The sequence below is a fragment of the Castor canadensis genome, chromosome 12 (genome assembly GCF_047511655.1).
Source record: "Castor canadensis chromosome 12, mCasCan1.hap1v2, whole genome shotgun sequence".
NCBI lineage: Eukaryota > Metazoa > Chordata > Mammalia > Rodentia > Castoridae > Castor > Castor canadensis.
Window position 1 is genome coordinate 129,121,980 of NC_133397.1, and position 18,797 is coordinate 129,140,776.

At 39.7% G+C, this 18,797-nt stretch overlaps 1 protein-coding gene across 1 annotated transcript; it reads left to right on the top strand.

The window, feature by feature from the left end:
- The first annotated feature begins 174 nt into the window (after positions 1-174).
- On the top strand, positions 175-18,797 carry Tmed5 (transmembrane p24 trafficking protein 5). The gene is made up of 4 exons (XM_020171842.2): positions 175-529; positions 8,254-8,351; positions 14,878-15,061; positions 16,222-18,797. Exons 1-4 carry the CDS (start codon positions 353-355, stop codon positions 16,438-16,440), a joined length of 678 nt encoding a protein of 225 aa, XP_020027431.1. The 5' UTR covers positions 175-352; the 3' UTR covers positions 16,441-18,797.

Genomic DNA, 18,797 nt, shown 5'->3' on the forward strand with positions numbered 1-18,797 from the left:
TCCGCCCCTCACACGCTCCGCACGCCTGACGCCGGCGCAAGGCCTGCTGGGATCGTGGCGGGAGGCGCGGCAGCGCGGCGCACAGGGTTCGTCCAGGACTACATTTCCCACAACCGCTGCTGAGACGCCGATTGGTGTAGGGTGGTGGGGGAGGCCGTGGGAATCTGCGGCCTTGTGGGTACCAGGCGGGCGGCCGAGACTGAGAAGGGCGCGTACCCCGATCGTTGGCCCCGCCCTCAAGCCCGGCCGTTGGAGGACAGCGCTTCCACTGCTTTGGGAGTGTTTGCCACCGACGTCGGGTCTCCCTGCTGGAACGTCCGCATCGCTTTCTACAGCGCTTGCCCCGGCAGGGATGGGCGCCAAGGTCTGGCTGCCCTGCCTCGTGCTCCTCCTGGCTGCACTGCTGCCGGGGGCGGCCGGCTTCGCGCCCTCCTTGGACAGCGACTTCACCTTCACCTTGCCTGCCGGCCGGAAGGAGTGTTTTTTCCAGCCCATGCCCTTTAAGGCCTCGCTGGAAATCGAGTACCAGGTAAAGGCGGGAGACGGCGAGCCGGCAGGGACTGGAAGACGGGGGAACAGGGAGCTGGCGGGGGCCGGGTAAGCCAGTGGGGAGCCGGCGGGGAACTGGGTGCCGGCGGAGTATCGGGGGCTGGCTGTGGATGGGGAGCTGGTGGGAAACGGGAGCCAGCGGGAGGCGAGAACCGCTTCGCGCACGCGTGAGACCGAGCCCGGCTCCGCAGCCCGGGACTAGCGAGCGCGGCCGGCTCAGGGTTGTGTCCACGCCCTTCCCGTTCCTCCGGTCGGAAGGATGCCAAGCCGGTGGCGTCGGTGGCTTCTCCAGCGCACACGCTCCAGCACCCAGAATTCCACAACCCATAGCTGATCCACGTAGTCCTTCGCCATTGGGCGAAGCGAGGACACTGACCACTCCACTCCCACCAGCTCCGGCGTCGGGACTCCACGATCCCTGCTTAGGTTGTGACTGCGTCTCGCTGAGCGCGATTTCGAAATAGGGTGAAAGGAAGGCGCTGTTGCCGTGTTTAGTGTTACATTTCCGTTCCAGCATTTTCAGATTACAACGTGCATTGAAACTTTGTAACCTTTTTCATTTAGCGCTGACAGCATTTCCCCGACTCATTGTTTGCTTTTTAATGTCTCCACAATGCTCTGTTGTAAGGAATTGCCTTAATTTACGCAGTCATTCTGGTAGAGGTAATTTCTTGTAAAGTTAAGTCCACCCAACTAATTTCCATGTTTCCAGGTAGCACTGCAAGAGAACATGTGTTAGTGTGCTTTATCTTTAATTACGTTTCTTTTAAATACCAGGAACTGTTAGAGCAAAATTAAAAGTTATGTACAATTTTTATACGAAGAAGTTTAGGATTAGATTTATAGATGCATAAGGTAAGCACAAACTAAAGTATAGGGTCATAGAATTATCAAAAGTTCAGAACATACTGAACAGTCAATATGTGCCAGGAATTGGAGGGGGAAGGGGCAAATAAAGAGAAAGTCTTGTTCTCAAGTAGCTTAATAGTTACTGGTTCGTAAACAGGCAATTTCAACAAAGTATGGTTAAGTCCTGCTAAAGGAGGATCACCTCTGGGTTTCAGAAGAGGATTCCTAGCGAAATTAAGATTCAATTCGGAAAGATGCTTAAGTTAGAAGTGCAAGAAATGAGGTGCATATCAGAAAAAAAGAATAGACAAATAGTTCAGAAAATGCCTAGTGTGAGTGTTTAGACTTAAATATGTACACAGTGTATGCCACAAGCATTGCGTTTTTATTTGATTTTAAGACTAGAAAACCTAGGGTAGGAGTAACAGAAAAGGAAATTAGACAAGAGGTGGGGTTATGGGTCATGAACCATAGTCCTACGTGCTGTGCTAAGTAGCTCTTCCTTTATTTTGTGCAAGACCATTTATAATTGAAGCAGATTGCTGGCTGCATTGCAAAAGATGGATTTAAAGAAGCAAAATAGTGGCAAGGAAACCAATTAGGGGGTTAATGATGTAGTCTAGATAAAAAAACTTTTGTATTTCAAAAATTCCTCAATACTTACCCACTCTTAGGGAAAAAATCTATTTTAACTACTGACCTCTTGGGTTCAAAACCTGCATTCAGAATCCTGACTCCTACTTGCAACTTGTGTGATCTTGAACAAGTTACTTAGCTTCTCACTTGCAGAACTGAGATAATAGGGCTGGAGGTATGGCTCAAGCCAAGCAAGCCCTGAGTTCAAACCCCAGTATCACCAAAATAAAAAGAAAACTTGAGATAATAGTAACTAATCTCATGGAGTCAATTTAAAACAAGTTAGTTTAGTAAATGTTCTAAGACCATCTCTAACACAGCAAATATTCAGTGACTATTAATTTTACCTCTAGCATAGTAAATAGCTTCCTTTAACTTCATGCTTTGCATCTTGCCCCCCACCCCCACCCCCACCCCCCAGGGGGCTTGAACTCAGGGCCTACAACTTCAGCCACTCCACCATCCCTCTTTCTGTTAGGTATTTTCGAGATTGAACTATTTGCCTGGGCTGGCTTCAAACGACAATCCTCCTGATCTCTGCCTCCTGAGTACCTAGGATTACAGGTGTAACCAGCTCCCGCATGTTTTGCATCTTAAAGTGACTTATGTGTCGTTCAAAGCATTTTCCCCACGCTACTTGTTTTGATTAGGAAGAGAAGCAAAGTCCTATGTTACTAATGCCTGTAATGTTAGTGTTAGAGGGTTTGTGGGAGCAGAGATTGTCTTCAACCCTTTGTTTACATTTTCCAAGTTCATGATGAATTCCCCAGTACCTGTAAGCTACTCATTGTTTTGTCTTAAAATTAGGGGCAAAGGGAAATTTCTCCTCCATCCTCCTGAAGGTTTCTTAATATGAGACAAAAGCAAAACAAATTGATGTGATCATAGTTTTACATAACACAGGAGCATTCAGATTAAAGACCCCAAAGCTCAGGATATACTATGCATCTTTATTCTTAGATTGTGTGAAACACAGCCAGCCATGTAGAAACAATTAGATAAAAAGGGTGTGATTTAATAGTCTGACTGAGCTGGGAAACCCAGCAAGGCCTGCTCAGTTTTTTTTTTTTTTTTTTTTTTGGTCTGTGTGAAGCATTCCTTTCTTCTGGGCATAGGACAGGACCCCTTCTAGAAGAGGGTTCTTATGATCTATATCAAATTAAGTAGATCAGAGAATTTCTTTATGGACCAAATCTTACACAGAAAAGTGGGGGAAAATTAAGAGTAATAGTTTCAGTCTTATGACTGGCTTTAGGAAAAAGGAGTTATGGTTTCCAAACTCTCTTGGGTAAGAATAATTCTAGTCTGTATGGCTTGCCCAGGAGAAAGTGAGGAGTAAAGAAAGGATGAGAAATAAGCTCTACTTCTGAAGTCTTTACTTTGAGGTATCATTTTCTGAGCCCCAACATTGGTTTTCACAATATTATTGAATAGACACTCCAGCATTGCCCTTGGTTGCTATGACATATTGGAGTTTTAAAATAATTTCTTACATAGTAGATTTCAGGAGACTTTTTTTTTTTTTTTTGTAATTTGACAAAATCACATTGTGTTATTGTAAGTAATTGAAATGTCTTAATAATACATGTATCTTATGAATAAAAGAGATCATTTAAAAATTTAAGCCACGGGCTGGCAGAGTGGTTCAAGCAGTAAGAGCACCTGCCTAGCAAGTGTGAGGCCCTGAGTTCAAATCCCAGTACCACCAAAAAAAAAAAAAAAAGATTAAGCACTAAAATGTGTCAGCACTAGCCCAGGTGCTAGGGATGCAATGTTGAGAAAAAATATGGTCCATACCCTAAAATAGTCAAGTACGGAGAAAAACAATTGATTTAGCTGTAAAAGTATAATTCCAATTTCCAATTAAGGTCTTATGAAGCAAGTGAATATAATGCTGTAAGTGTGTTCAGTAGGAGGATTTGACTTCATCTAGAAATTGAGGGAGGTTATCCCAAAAGTGGAGTTAAGGACTGAGAATAATCAGGTTTTTGCTAGTCAGAAGGGGGTGAGTGGAAAAAGACAGTAGGTAAAAAGAACAGTATATGTGGAAGAGCCTAGGAAGAAAACAGGATGACTTTGAAACACTGACCCACTGGAGTAGAAAAAGTTCTATAGGACTATTCTAGAGAAGGTTGTATGACCAGACCGCGTGTGACCTTTCAAGGATATCAGTTCAAGGTATCCTTATGAAGGATATGGGTCTTTTACAGAGAGTGTTAGCAGCTGTTGAAAAATTGAAGAAGGTCAATTTGATTAAATTTGTGTCTTGAAACAGATCATTTTGACCACAAGGTATTGTGGTCATGGTATTTCTGTGCCATGATTGCCATAAATAATATAAAATGATGACAATAACCACCTGCTTCCTACTGTTTCTGTGAAGAGTAAATATGTTAATACATGTAAAAGGCATTCTGTGTGATACCTGATAAACATTCAGAAATGTTGACTAGAAAATACTCCCCGAACCTAGAACAATACCTGGTGCATTACACAAATTAAGGGTATTTACTGAATGCATGGATGAGTCAAACATGAGCCTTTTCAGTTTTTGTATTGAGTCCTATTTCAGTGTTATTCTAATAAGTTGTCCATTACATCTAATTTTTAAATTTTACTTATGTAATACCTAATGCCATTTAGAATATCTTCTGTCTTTTTTTGGTGGTACTGGGGTTTGAACTCAGGCACTCTACCACTTGAGTCACACCTTCAGCCTCCTTCGCTACACTTTATCTGCAGGTATGTATGGTATGCCTATAGATGGATAGATAGATAAATATGCCATACAGGTATATGTGTTTTACATATATATATGAAGTAGATAGTACTGCTTTATTGGGCTTTGAAAAACTTGGCTTTTGAATATTTTGGTTTTTTTCTGGTTCATTGACTTTTATTAATTTTTTTACTTCTACATAAAAGTTAATATATGACCTTCTTCGAGCAAGTTAATCACTAACGAATTCTTGTCATCCTCTTAAATGTGAATTCTTTCATGCCTTTTTCTCATACTCATACAAACATTTAAGGTAGAGGATTTTGATTATCTTTAATTAAAATAATTTGTATGGCCATGATCTTTATAATCTTTATAGAGTTCCCAATTATGAAAAAAATTAAACAACCCAAGTCAGGAGATTCGTTTGCTCATATACCTGGAAGTCCAAATAGGATGGATTTCATGTTGAAGTTTTCTGTTACTGATTTCTGAGTTAATTCCTTTACTGTCTGACAGTACAAGTTAAAATGTGTTTATGGTCTAGAATGTGAACCGTATTTAATGTGAGAGTTCCATTGAGTTTGAAAAGACTGCTGTTAGCGCAGATGTTCCTCCAAAGTAGATAAAGTTGATTGATGATGGTTTTCTGCCCACCTCTATCCCTTCTGAGTTGTGCCTGCTTGATCTGCCAGTTGCTAATAGAGGGAAAAAAGTCTCCATCTAGAATGGGTTTGTCTGTTTCTTCTTAGTTCTATCAATTTTTGCCTAACATTTGGTGCATGTTGCTAAATGCATATGTGTTAAGGACCGTTTGCTTTCTTGGAAACGTGACCCATTTATTATGATTTTTGTTTTTAGAGATAGGGCCTCCCTAGTGCTGGGATTACGGGTGTGTGCTACCATGTCGGGCTCCCATTTTTCATATGTAGCACCCTACCTTACGTTATCATTTTCTTGTTCTGAAGTCTCTAGCCCGTGTCATTATATTTAAAGTGGGTTTCAGATAGTCCGCACGTTGTTATTCATCTGGCAGCTCTCTTCATAGGTATGCTTCCACCACTCAAATGTAATGATCTCATGGGATTATTAACAGAATATTTCCAGTTCCTCCCTGCTGCCTCGATGGGTTATTATTCATGTCACTTGTCCATACGCTGCAGTCCCAGTACACTGTTGCTATCATGACTTTGAATAATTTATTCGATAACTAACAAAAGTAAAAGGATTTATTTTACCTTCCTTTATTCCTTCCCTGATGCTCTCCTTTCTTTATGTACATCCATGAGTTATCTATTGATGTAAACCTAACTCCAAAGTTTAGTGGCTTACAAGAACATTTACTAGCTCACAGTTTGTATAGGCCAGCAATCACTCACTTCTTAACCAGGTCTTCTACTCTGATCTCAACAAGTCTGCAGTCCTCTCAGGCTCAGCAGGGAAGGACCTTTCCCAGCTCACTAATGGTTGTTGATAGAACAAGTTGTTGGAGTGAGGCTTCTTTACCTTATAAGCTGTTAGCCAGAGGCCATCCTTAGTTTCTTGTCATGTGAACTTCTTCATTAAACATCTTGCAATGTGGCATTTGGCTTCATCAGACTGAGAAGTTAAGAGGAAGAGCGAGCAAGAGAAAGCAAGCTAGGAGTATGAAAGTTACAATCTTTTGTAAGCTAATTATGAAGTAGGGTATCTCATCCCTTTGCCATATTATATTTATTACACAGAGTATGCACATCAGAAAGCCAGGGACCATGGGGAGCCATGTCAGAAGCTACCCACCCATACCCATGCTTATCAGGATATGTCTTGTGTAAATTCTGCATGGCCTTGGTTGAGGGTAGAACCCTCCAGAAATATCTGGAGGCCAATTTTTTTGTTTGTTTTTGGTGGTATTGGGGGTTGAACTCAGGGTCTTACACTTGGTAGGCAGCCACTGTACCACTCTAACTGCTAGCCCCTTTGGGGTTTTTGAGTTAGGGTCTTGCTTCATGCCCAGGTCAGCCTCACCTTGATCCTCCTTTCTGTGCTTCATAGCTAAGATAGACAAGTGTGTACCACAACATGCCCAACTTTTATTGGTTGAGGTGGGGTTTTGCAAACTTTTTCCCCAGGCTGGCCATGAACCACGATCCTGCCAATCTCTGTTTTACAAGTAGCTGGGATTATAGGGTTGGACCACAATGTCTAGCAGTGGCCAACTTTTTATACTCATTTCTCTGCTTGGGTTTCTAAACATGTGGATGGTAAAAATTTGAACTACAAAATTGCTTGATATGTAAGTTTGTAGATGAACTATCTGGTGAGTGTGTGTTGCTGTCTCCCATATGATTTGAGCCCAAGATGGATAAGCTTTCTTGTGGTCTTCAGGTTCTGGTGGACTTTCTTGTTTTAATTTCCCCTTTTACTAAAGATATATTAGCATAATTCTCCATAACTGCTTCCTGCATAATTCATTTTCAGTCTTATTCCCTGTCATCATGGGAGTACTAAACCAAGATAACTATGATGAGTAAACTAACCCTTTCCACAAATTCTATTTACCACTCTGGTATTGGTGTCTTTTTTTCCTCCCTTCCACCCTACCCCTGTGCCTGGTTATGCAGTTGAAAGGATTAGTTTTGGAAGATAATCCAGCATTTCCAGGAGTTTTTGTTTTGTATTTTGGTCCTGGGGATAGAAACCAAGGGTTTTATAGTGAGAGGATTTTTAGGTTATCTATGATGTTTTATATTGCCAAATTGAATGTTCCTAAATTTTAATGTTTAAATGTGCTTAACTCTGGTCAAAATCAGTCTGTTTCTCTTTACCAAACCAACTTTGTTTACTACTGTCCTCCTCATATTCCACTGAAATAATCTGAAAGCTTAGTTTTACATTATGTATTATTTAAGCATGTTTATTTTTAGATGTATTTTGTGTGTTTTTAAACTAAGTTTTTCTGGCCAGGTGCCTATAATCCCATCTACTAGGAGGCACATATCAGGAGGATCAAGGTTAAAAGCCAGCCCAGTCTAAAAGGTAGCAAGACCCATCTCAACAAATAAGCCAGGCGTGGTAGTAGCACATGCCTGTCATCCCAGCTATGTAGAGGGGTAAATAGCAGGATCCCAGTCCAGGCTATGTGGGCAAAAATTCGAGACTGTATCCCTAACCAAAAAAACAAGAGCAAAAAGGGTTGGGTCATGGCCTGCTTAGCAAGTACAGACCCTGAGTTTTAGAGTGTCTTGTGTTTCTGTGCAAACTGTGGGCTTCTCAGTGAGAGCATCTCAGTGATGTCCAAAAGGCCTTCATTTAGGTGATGGTGACAGGAATGGCACAGAAAGGCCAGGTTTCAAGGTGAATGACAATGAAGTCCACAGGCTTCTAGTTCCTTTCTAGATCTGCTGTGACTTTGGTGGCTTTCCAGGTTTAGAGGGAAAATCTTCATCAAACGATCTACTTTATATACTTTTATCTTCAGAGTTTGTAATTTACATTTTCTCTTGTGTGCCCTTATATAGGTTTTAGACGGAGCAGGATTAGATATTGATTTCCATCTTGCCTCTCCAGAAGGAAAAACCTTAGTTTTTGAACAAAGAAAATCAGATGGCGTTCACACGTAAGTAATCTCTTTAGATTAAAGTCTTTTAGGTGAGTAATACCAGTGAGGTGTCTGCAAGGCACTTATTACTAAATATTAGTATTAGAAATTCCAAATGACTCTAAGTCTTTGATAGTGAGCCACCTTCTAAGCCAAAACATCTTCTATGTCATTATTCCTCTCTCCTTTTTTTTTTTTTTGAAGTTGGGGTCTTACTGTGTTGTCCAGGCTGGCCTCAATCAATTCCATGGGCTCAAGGGATTCTCCTGCCTTAGCCTCTGCAGTAGCTATGATACAGGCACATGCCACTACAGGCACTGTGCCTAGCTGGCGTTTATCTTGGTTAAGCAAATTGGTTTCCCTGGGTTTTATATCCACTCTATTGTGGCATTACACACGCCTCTGGCTGGCACAGGTTTTCTACTTTAACTGAAAAGTGATTGGCCCAGCTTGTACCTCAAGTTTTTGCCAGCCTTGGGTTATATCATCTTTGTCCATAGTTTTCTTTCTTAAAAGACAATACACCTTTGTGTGTGTCTATAAATTGTTTTACTCACATCTCACCTCACTCTTTATTTTTACTTTTTTATTATAACTTATTCTAAAGTGTGAGGTAATTACATGAAGTCTTCAGTATTGTAATCACTCTTTTTAGAGCAGTAGAAAACCAGAAAGTCAGTAGCTGGTTGTAGGAAGCAATATAGAAAGAAAATACTTGTTGCCACTCTTGAGTTTGGCAAAAGGCCATATTTTCTTATAGCTCACGTGTCTATTCGTATCTCACTGGTATGCTTTACTACAGCACTTTCTTTAGTCAGTATCGTTACATGTTAAAGCTATGAGCTTATAGAAAGAGAAAGGGCAAATACCAAGTGTCTAATGTTTGCTGTATGCTAAGGTTGGCATGTTCCAGCTCATGATGAGATAGACTCTTTGATTCCCAATTCCCATTTTACAGATAAGGATGCCCAGAGAAGTTAAATAAGTCAGCAGGGATACACATACAGGGTGGAGACAGGATGAACCAAAACTCTTGCTTTGTACCATATGATGCTTAGCACATCCCTGGCACATAGCACTGTTGTGAGTACGAGCTATTTCTGTAATTACTGGTCTTTGTTAACTGAAGTGCCTGGCATGTAAGCAATACTCAGCAAATACTAAGTACATGTATGAATGAGTGAGAAATAGAAATGCCTCAACCATAATTTTTTAGGATACTAATTTAAAATAACTTTTCATAAAATGGCATTTTTTTCCTACATAGGACACAGAAAAATAGTAGTGTAAGCCATTAATAAATAAAATAGAGAAGTAGAATTTAATTTTAGTCTTTTTTTTTCCTTCAGTGCTGGGGTGTCATAACCAGGGCTTTGCACGTGCTTGGCAAGTGTTCTACCACTGAGCTATATCACCAATTCTTGTATGTTTTCTCTTTGATGGGTGTATGAACAAAAAGTAAAGATTCAGTTCATCTTTAAATTTCAGACTGAAAGCTTTTCTGTTACTTTTATTTTGTCCCATTATCTGGTCTCCTTTAGAGATAAATCAGATCTGACTGTAGGAGGAAAGGGGTTATTGCTTTATCTCAGAGTAACCTCTAATTAAGCCATTGCATTTAGGAGCTCTTCCCATGTGCTCTGCTCTGTACCACAGCCCTTGGGGTGCCCAGCACTGCCCTCATTGTCCTAGTGAGCACAGCTGAGGCGTGCAGTAGCTAAGGGACTGGTGGAGGGTGAAGAGCAGAGCCAGCATCTAAGACCCCATGCAGTTTGTGGATTGAATCCAGAGCCTCACACATATCAGGCAAGCACTTTGCCAAGTGAGACCCCATCCCTTTTGTTTTTGAAACACTGCTGCCTTTGCCCAGGCTGGCCTCAAACTCTTATCCTCCTGCCTCTGCCTTGAAGTAGCTGGGATTATAGGCAAGTACTACTATACCCAGCTTCTAATTCACTTGTAATCAGTACAACAAATTTTAAAATCTACTTCATAAAATTAGATTTAAACAAGACTATTATCTTTAGCCATATAAATTTTGTAAAGGCAACTAAAGTCTCAGTTTTAACACTGAAGTAGGTTTTTCTTTTAAAAAATCTTGGAAACAAACATTATTGGTGGCAGACACCTATAATCCTAGCACTTGGAAGGTTGAGGCAGGAGGATGGATGGTGAGTTTGAGGCCAGCCTGGAATATATAGTGAGACCCTGTCTCAAAACAATAATAATAACAAGTCTTGGAAATGAATGTTGTCATCTAATGAGCTTGGTAAAAAGTCTCCAAATAGCACTAAAAAGCTGAAGCAGTATTCATTTGTCTGGTAGTTCCTGGAATGGGTTACACGAGTGTATTTTTTTCTAGACAGCTGAATTAATATTATCCTCACTCATACTAGAACTTACACATTTTGGACTATTCTTTATTCTTGAAGATGTATGCATTGTTAGTTGGATGATACTGTATAATTTTTATTATAAAATGCCTTTCTGCTAAAAGCTGTGACCAGCAACATTAGAAAGAGATTAAATGGAGTGTCTGTAAAGTGTTAGCCATCATCTGTGTCATGATTCTCCATCCTCTTCCCATCTGTACCTCCTCCCCAACATGGAGCCTTTTCAGGTAATTTTTCCCAAGTTAACGTCCCTTGAAATTGTAATAGCATAGATACACCATATGTCTGTTTATGTGCCAAGCCAAAGGTGAAATACATAACTTATGTGTATCTGGCTTTACATATAAAGCACTGGGTATAGAGCTTATTGTTTTTCCTTTTGGCAGGACTGGGATTTAAACTCAGGGCCTTGTGCTTGCTGGGCTGGTGCTCTCCCACTTGAGCCACGCCTCCAACCAAACCTTACTCTGTTTATTCAATGCACAGTTAAGAATGGCTTAAGTAAAGTTGAACTAAATATAAGACTAAAGTTAAAATCTAAGCTGATAACATTAAACGTTAATAAATTTTTTATGAGAAACTTATAATGATTTATCTGCTTATATGGTAATGTATCAATTATACATGTAAAGTAGAAGCTTATATAAATATGTAATAGCAATGTAATTAAATTTTAAAATCAAAATAATTTTTCAACAAAAGTAAAATGGAAAATTACATTTTTGAAAATTATTATAGTGAAATTAATTTTTAATTTTTGCTTGATGTGGGAAACTAATTTTAACTAGCTTACTATAATCATTCAGGTATTACTGAAAATTTTTGTGCCCTTGGCATAATTAATGATGGGCTGACTAGCCTCTGTAAATTTAACATAAAGCACTGAGGATTGAAAGTAAACTTGAACGAAGGAGCCAGTTACAGGCAAGAGGCTTGTGTACCACCTGAGTATGACTTCAAGATCAATCAGTCAGCCAGCCAACAGTCTTCCAGTATCAGCTGATCTGTTCAGAACACATCATTGTATAGCATTGTTCTTGCATCCATCTCTTACATTTTCTGTGAAGTTATGCTGTTACTGAGATAACCTAATGAGAGAAATTCAATAATCTCTTGTTGGGGGTTTGAATTCAGGGCCTTGCAGGTACTCTATCACTTGAGTCATGTCACCAGCCAAGAAATTGAATTTTAAGGTAGGCTTCAGCTTTGCAGGTGCACAACCATTATCATAGGTAAACTTTTTTTTCCCTTTCTGAGCCGTATCGCACTCATTGAGAAGGGACGGTCTGACAGATGCTGTCCTTTAAGAGACACGTTTACTGGTTATGCAGTTACTGTCACAGTGAATACATTTTCCTCAGGAAGTAGCCCACATCTGTGTTCGAGCACTTAGTATTTGTGTCATAAAATTGCTCCCCACTGCATTTACCAATATTTGATCAGGTTCCTTCCAGAGATTAAAGTGTGTCCCAAGTGAGGAGTGTGTTGGCTTTTTTTATGCCGTGACACAATACCTGAGAAAGTTAGCTTAAAGGGAGAAAGCTTTCAGTCCATGGTCACTTGGTTCCATCCCTTCTAAGACTGTGCATGGCCAGGCAGAATCATGGTGAACAGGAGGCAGAGAGAGAGACAGCGAGGTAGTGACGGGGCTGAGAACAAGGTCGACTCTTGAATGACACTCATCCCACCATCCTGCAGTTTGTGAATTCTGGGTTAGCCCATTGATGAAGTTAGAGCCCTCCTGATCCAGTGACCTCTGAATACTTGTGGGCCAGGCCTTCAACACATAAGCCTCTGGGACATTTCCTATCCAAACCATAATAAGAGATTGCAGAGAATGCTGGCAGCATTCTTCTAGAATGTTCTGAGCAGCATTCTAGGAAAGTCAGCTTGAAAGTCAGAAAACCAAGCTTCATCTGTGGCCATGGCAGGCAGCGTGACCAGAGCAGGCACCTGGCCAGCTTGCACTGCATTTCACCAGAAGACCAGTCATGCCCAGTTCTAGTTCCAGTTCCAGTGTAGTGAAAGGGCTGCAGCATGGGAGCACTGAAATACAAAGAGTGTGCAAGTGCTGGCTACTGCCACTTGTGGTGTGCATGTTGAAATCCATTCACTTAACTTGTGCTTAAACAAAAAGCACTAAATCAGAAGAGGAGAAAATAGAGCTGGAAATAAAAAAGTGAGAACTGTGTGTTGTGTGCAGAAGGCTATAGAAAATAACACAGGCCTGCCAGTGTCCTGAAAATGGGAAGGTTTCAAACATCACTTACAAACCTCCCATGAGAGGTCATAAAAATTTTAAATGCACTTCTGTGCTTTTTTCTAGTGTAAACTAAAAAAAAGTGTGAAAGGTCAGGTCAGTAGTCCTTACATGGCTTTACATCCTAAAAAGGGAATTGGTGGGAAATACATATACAAGTCATTAGAGGCAAAACTGCTGTGGTGACCAAAAAGAAAATGGTCTTAAGAGCAGCACACTCCAGAAAAGCACATGCTTAGGGAAGACTTTTTGCAGTATCAGGTCTACTATCCTGTCACATCACTGTCTGTTTCCTCAGGTCACGTAGGGAAGATAGAAGTCTACCTGGCACACACACACTCACAGGCGTGTGTGCCTTTCTTTAGTATTTTGGAACTCCTTTTGATTTCTTTTCTTTGGTTTGTTGATGAGACATGGTCTCACTATGTAGCCAGGGCTCCCCTAGAACTTGCTTATGTAGCCCGGGCTCTTGCCTCAGCCTCCCCAGTCCTGGTGTGGCAACCTTTTGGTTTCATGAACCTGCAGGCCCTAGCACATAGTCACTAAAAGGTAGCACTGAGGACATAATCTAGAAAGTTAGAAGGAAATTTGCCCATTTTAGACCTTTGTTAAGTTGCAGCAAATGTTAAGCATTCTTTGGAATGTGACACTTGCACCAAAATTGACAGGTTTCCAAATGGATCCAGATTTCACAAGATTTTCATTCACATGACAAGTATAGTTTGGATCCCCCTCTGCCCAGCTGCATGTTGACAAAGAGACTAGACAAGATGTTCTCAGATAAAGTGCCCATTCAGCAACAATGACAGTCAGGACATCAGAGCCTAATGCTGGACAGGAAAGAACATTAGCTCCCAGCAACTCTGAGCAGTTCACATACATCTCAGTAAACAGGAAACTTGCTAGGCATAGCATTAGAATTAAATTTCCTTTTTTGTCAAGATTCATTTATTTAATGTACACATTAGGCATACTGAATGCTGTAAAAGGGTCTTGGTAGTTTATAGTTGCTATCTGGCTGAATAAAAAAGACCATATGTGTATATATCACTTCAATCAGTAGTTCTCACAGGTTGGTTCTTAGGAACTCAGTAGCGTACCAGAGTTGGTTTGGAGACACTCTCTTCAGCAGTTATCAGCAATCTCTTGTGAAATAAACTGAATAAGTAACAGGCACTTCATTGATGCTTTATGAAACGTAGTGACTGGTTTTGCCATTTCTTGAAGGAAGCAGTGTTTTGTTTTCTTGTGTTTGGGGCCAACAGTAGTACATGTCACTACCATGTCGAATATTTGCTTTCGCTCCACCAAAGAAAAGAAAAATTTAGAAAACCCTTGTACTAAGTTCTCTGGCCAGGCCAATTACTTTTGAATATGAAAGTGCCAAGACCAATATCTTAAGCTCATTTGATCAGTCAGGTGATGGCACTGGGGGAAAGTTGTGTGGGCTACAGGCCTCACTGTAACCTTTGTGAACTGCGGGACAAGATGTGTGTAATTAGGGAAAAGCAGCCAGGTGCTACTAAAACGTACAGTGACCTCAGCTTATGAACTGAACTCAGCAATGCATAGATATTACTGCTTCTTATGAATTGTATATTTAGGCTTTTAATTGTACTTTTCCAAAAATTAGATCAAGATCATTTAACGTGGACTGGAGATGTAGCTCAGTGGATGAGGCCCTGTACCATACCAAAAAAAAAAAAATCATTTAACATAGTTTATTAAATAAATGCCAAACATGTTGCCAGGTACTTGGATGTGTTTCCAGGTTGCTTCTGTCTCAAGAAACCATAACCTATTTGTCAATACTAAGAAAATCTACCAGTAAGCTTTAGTTGTTTTTCCTTTGTTCTCAAATAGAGATAACTGAAGGTGCCATTTTTCACAGTGTAGAGACTGAGGTCGGTGACTACATGTTCTGCTTTGACAATACATTCAGCACCATTTCTGAGAAAGTGATTTTCTTTGAGTTAATCCTGGATAATATGGGAGAGCAGGCACAGGAGCAAGAAGACTGGAAGAAGTATGTCACCGGGACAGATTTGCTGGAGATGAAACTGGAAGACATCCTGGTTAGTACTGCCATCTTTTTTTTTTTTTTTTCCAGTACTGGTGTTTGAACTCAGAGCCTTCACCTTGAGTCACTCCACCAGCTGTTTTTTGTGAAGGGTTTTTTCAAGACAGGGTCTCACAAACTATTTCTCCACGCTGGCTTTGAACTGCGATTCTCTCTGCCTCCTGAGTAGCTGGGATTACAGGCGGAGCCTGGGCACCAGGTAGTACCATCTTTTCACAGCAGTGATTGACATCCAGCTCTTCCTGTGTGACACAGGCAGTGACATCGCATTACCAGGAAAGTCTTTCTAGTGTGTTTTTTTTTTTCACATGTGCCATAAATATTTTGACATATTTCAAATCTTGATTTTTACTTTCTTATGGTTTTCACATCACTTATTTCAACAGGACCCTATTACAGGTTTGTTTTGTTTTTTTTAGAAGATGTGTAACTTAAAGAGTGCATCTTAGATTGTTTTATAGATGTGATATTCAGACATTTTGGATAATTGTACTTTTGATTGTACAGTATGTACATCTAAAATGAAGTATTTTCTAATTTTACTAATACTTTGACTTTGTGTTGAAGTACTTTATTAGATGTTCTATTGGCCACAACATTTAAAAATTATATTCAAAATACTATAAGCACATATTTAGACACTAGGCAAAGACTGGGGCAGTGTCGGGGAGGAGTGCTGGGGGGACTCTGGGGGCCGTGTGACCAGTGTGCAATGAACATATGCTAATGAAAGCGGGGGGAAAATCATTTTCATATGGTTGTAAGGGTTGAAAAGGAAAACATGCAAAACTCCAATGTGTCTTCAGGTATACTAAGTATAAAACAAGTTTTCATGTGAAAGGAAAGTCTTCACTTTCTCTGCAAGTTATTAACCTAGTGTACTTAAGTGCACAACAGCTTTAATTGCTGTGCCACTGAGATAGTTCCTATAATTTCAATTCATAGTACCTTTGTTGGATAACTATAAGCATTAATGTAAATTGATCAGAACTTTATATAACCTTACAGGGGTCTTCATGTAATGCAAGTTGTATCTATCCCTTACTTGAATTGTGCACCCCTGTCTTTTTAAAAAAAAAAACAAAAAACCTAACATAAGCTTATTTTTAAGACATCTAATATTCTTCACAGTAAAAATGTTTTCTGTGTCTCCAGGAGTCCATCAATAGCATCAAGTCCAGACTAAGCAAAAGTGGCCACATACAGACTCTGCTTCGAGCCTTTGAAGCTCGCGATCGGAACATCCAAGAAGGCAACTTTGACAGAGTCAACTTCTGGTCTGTGGTTAATTTAGTGGCCATGGTGGTGGTATCGGCCATCCAGGTCTACATGTTGAAGAGTCTATTTGAGGATAAGAGGAAAAGTAGAACTTAAGTCTCGAAAATGTGATTCACTGTTACGGTCAAGACCATTAATTGCCCTTTCCAAAATGCTTTCAGGTACCAGGTGTAAGACAAGCAAAATTTGAATGTGAAAGGAGGTCTTCACCTTCTGTGCAAGTGGTGGACCCAGTTGTGCTTCTGTGTGTAAGAGGATATTTTATAAAATGTAGGTTTTAATTGAATGAAGATGAATTAATAACTGCATTTTACAAAGCTTGAAAAATTTGGTGAGTGGAAAAAAAACGAGCACTGGGCCTAATCTAAATGCAATACCAAACAATCTACTTTTATCCAGAAATTTCTCTGTAAAATGTGCCAATTGCAAGTTAACTGTGGAAGTTCTCAATACAGTAAGTTAGAAATCATTGGGAATTAGGTAATCATGGACTGATTCTGCCAGCTTTCTTCTGTTTATGTATCTTCTGAAGATAACTAGAAGCAGAGCTTTGAAATGAAGTAACATTTTTGATATTTTTAAACCAAATAAATTAACAATGTAAACCATTAGCAAAAAAAAAAAAAAATAGTAGTTTTACATACTTAGTTTATAATCCCAAAAACTGACATTTTGATAATCCTTAAAACTGTAAAGTCATTCTTACTAAAATTAGGACAGATTTTTCTCTTTGGAATGTATATACTTAAAGGTTTATCCAAAGTAAAGATATATAAAGGCTCAGTCTCTGAAAATAAAATATAATCTACTAGACCTTAAGGTATAGGACTTTAAAGTTAAATATGAGATAAAATTTATTTTTATATTGTGTCACCAGTGTTGGCTTTAACATGATTATTGACTTTGATAATACATCGTTACCAGCAGTTGTGCAGAAAATACTCAGAGGATCTGGGCCTAGTGTAAATACCTCCTTTTCAAGATCTCAGAACTATCAGAAACAATAAAAAAGAACTGAGGCAAATCTGAATACCTGATCTGAAGTTCACCTAAGCATCGGGATGGATGGGCTCATCCTTATCTCTAGGAAACTATTTGGCTGTTGTGGGGTTTTTGCTGTTTATTCTCTTTCAAGTTACTGTCGTAAGTATCGTACATTTTATGAAATGTAAGCCCTACTGTAAGATTTAGCACAGGGTATGCAAGCTTATTACAGTATTTTTGTAACTTTAATAAAATGGTCAGTCTATGAGGGATTAGAAACAGAATCCCGAATTAAAAACACCTAATATGTAAATAAGCCATAGACACATAAAAACTCTCCATCTAGTTTATTGTAATCTGTAGTCTGTAGACTTACTCAAATACTAGTAATCTCTAACTTCATCATGAATGAAATTTTAGTTACACATTTTTAGTATAACTGCATTGTGAGTAAGAAACAGGTTGGGTATGTTGCTGTAATTCTTGATAAGCAATAATGGTACCCAGAGAAGTACAATGACTTCATCTGCAGTTTACACTCACTTCTACAGAAAGACCTTCCCCCCTCTGTAGGCCCCTTGGAGAACAGAAGGTTTTATTTCCCTATTCTGAGGCTTTTACCAAATGAGATAAATGCCAGATGGATCATTTGCCTTCCTGGGCCAAGAAGACATGTCACGTCAGGTACCTAGGAAATCCCCTTGGAACAGGGGCCTGTGAAGAGCCTCCCTTTTCCTTTAGGGAAGCAGATCTACAGTACCAGAGTTAATAAGGCAGGGCACAGATAGGAGCTACACGTCTTCTATGAAGCTGTGATTGAGAACTCTACCTCTTCCCCATGGCTGTTACTGTGCTAGAGTCCCTTACGTAGCCTGTGTGTGAGACTAGTGCCACTGTTTAAACCTACAGTTCAGTGACTTCCTACTATATGAGACCAACAGTGGCTTTACTTAGAAAACAAAGAAAAACCTTGTTGTGTGTATTAACCAAGAAGGTAAAATTTGTAAACAACAAAAATCTTCAGTATTTTTAAAGGCATATTTACTTGATGTTTTTTAAAGTTAAATTAAAGTTAGGCTAAAATCAAGTAAGCTACTTACCACATGAGAGGTGATTTTGTTTTTGGCTGTTGATTATATAAAATTAAACTATTTTAGCTAAAACCTAGAGTTCATTCTGATTTGTATGTGGATCAGTAAGAATGGACTGTTCTTTCACATGAACGTCAACACACACAGTAGTAAATGCTTGAAAACAGCACTGCAATTATAAATTGAACTGTAATTTCCTGTTGAGTATATTTACCCTTAAACACTGTCTTAAAAACATGTACGTGTAATTATGTACCTCAAGTGAAAATTCTTTGAAGCTGTGAGAGAAGCTAGTTCAGCAGGTAATAGTTTTTCTAGCTGGTGTGACAACTGGTGAACAGTCTCCCACAATAAAAATCACTGTTAAAGGAAACCTTA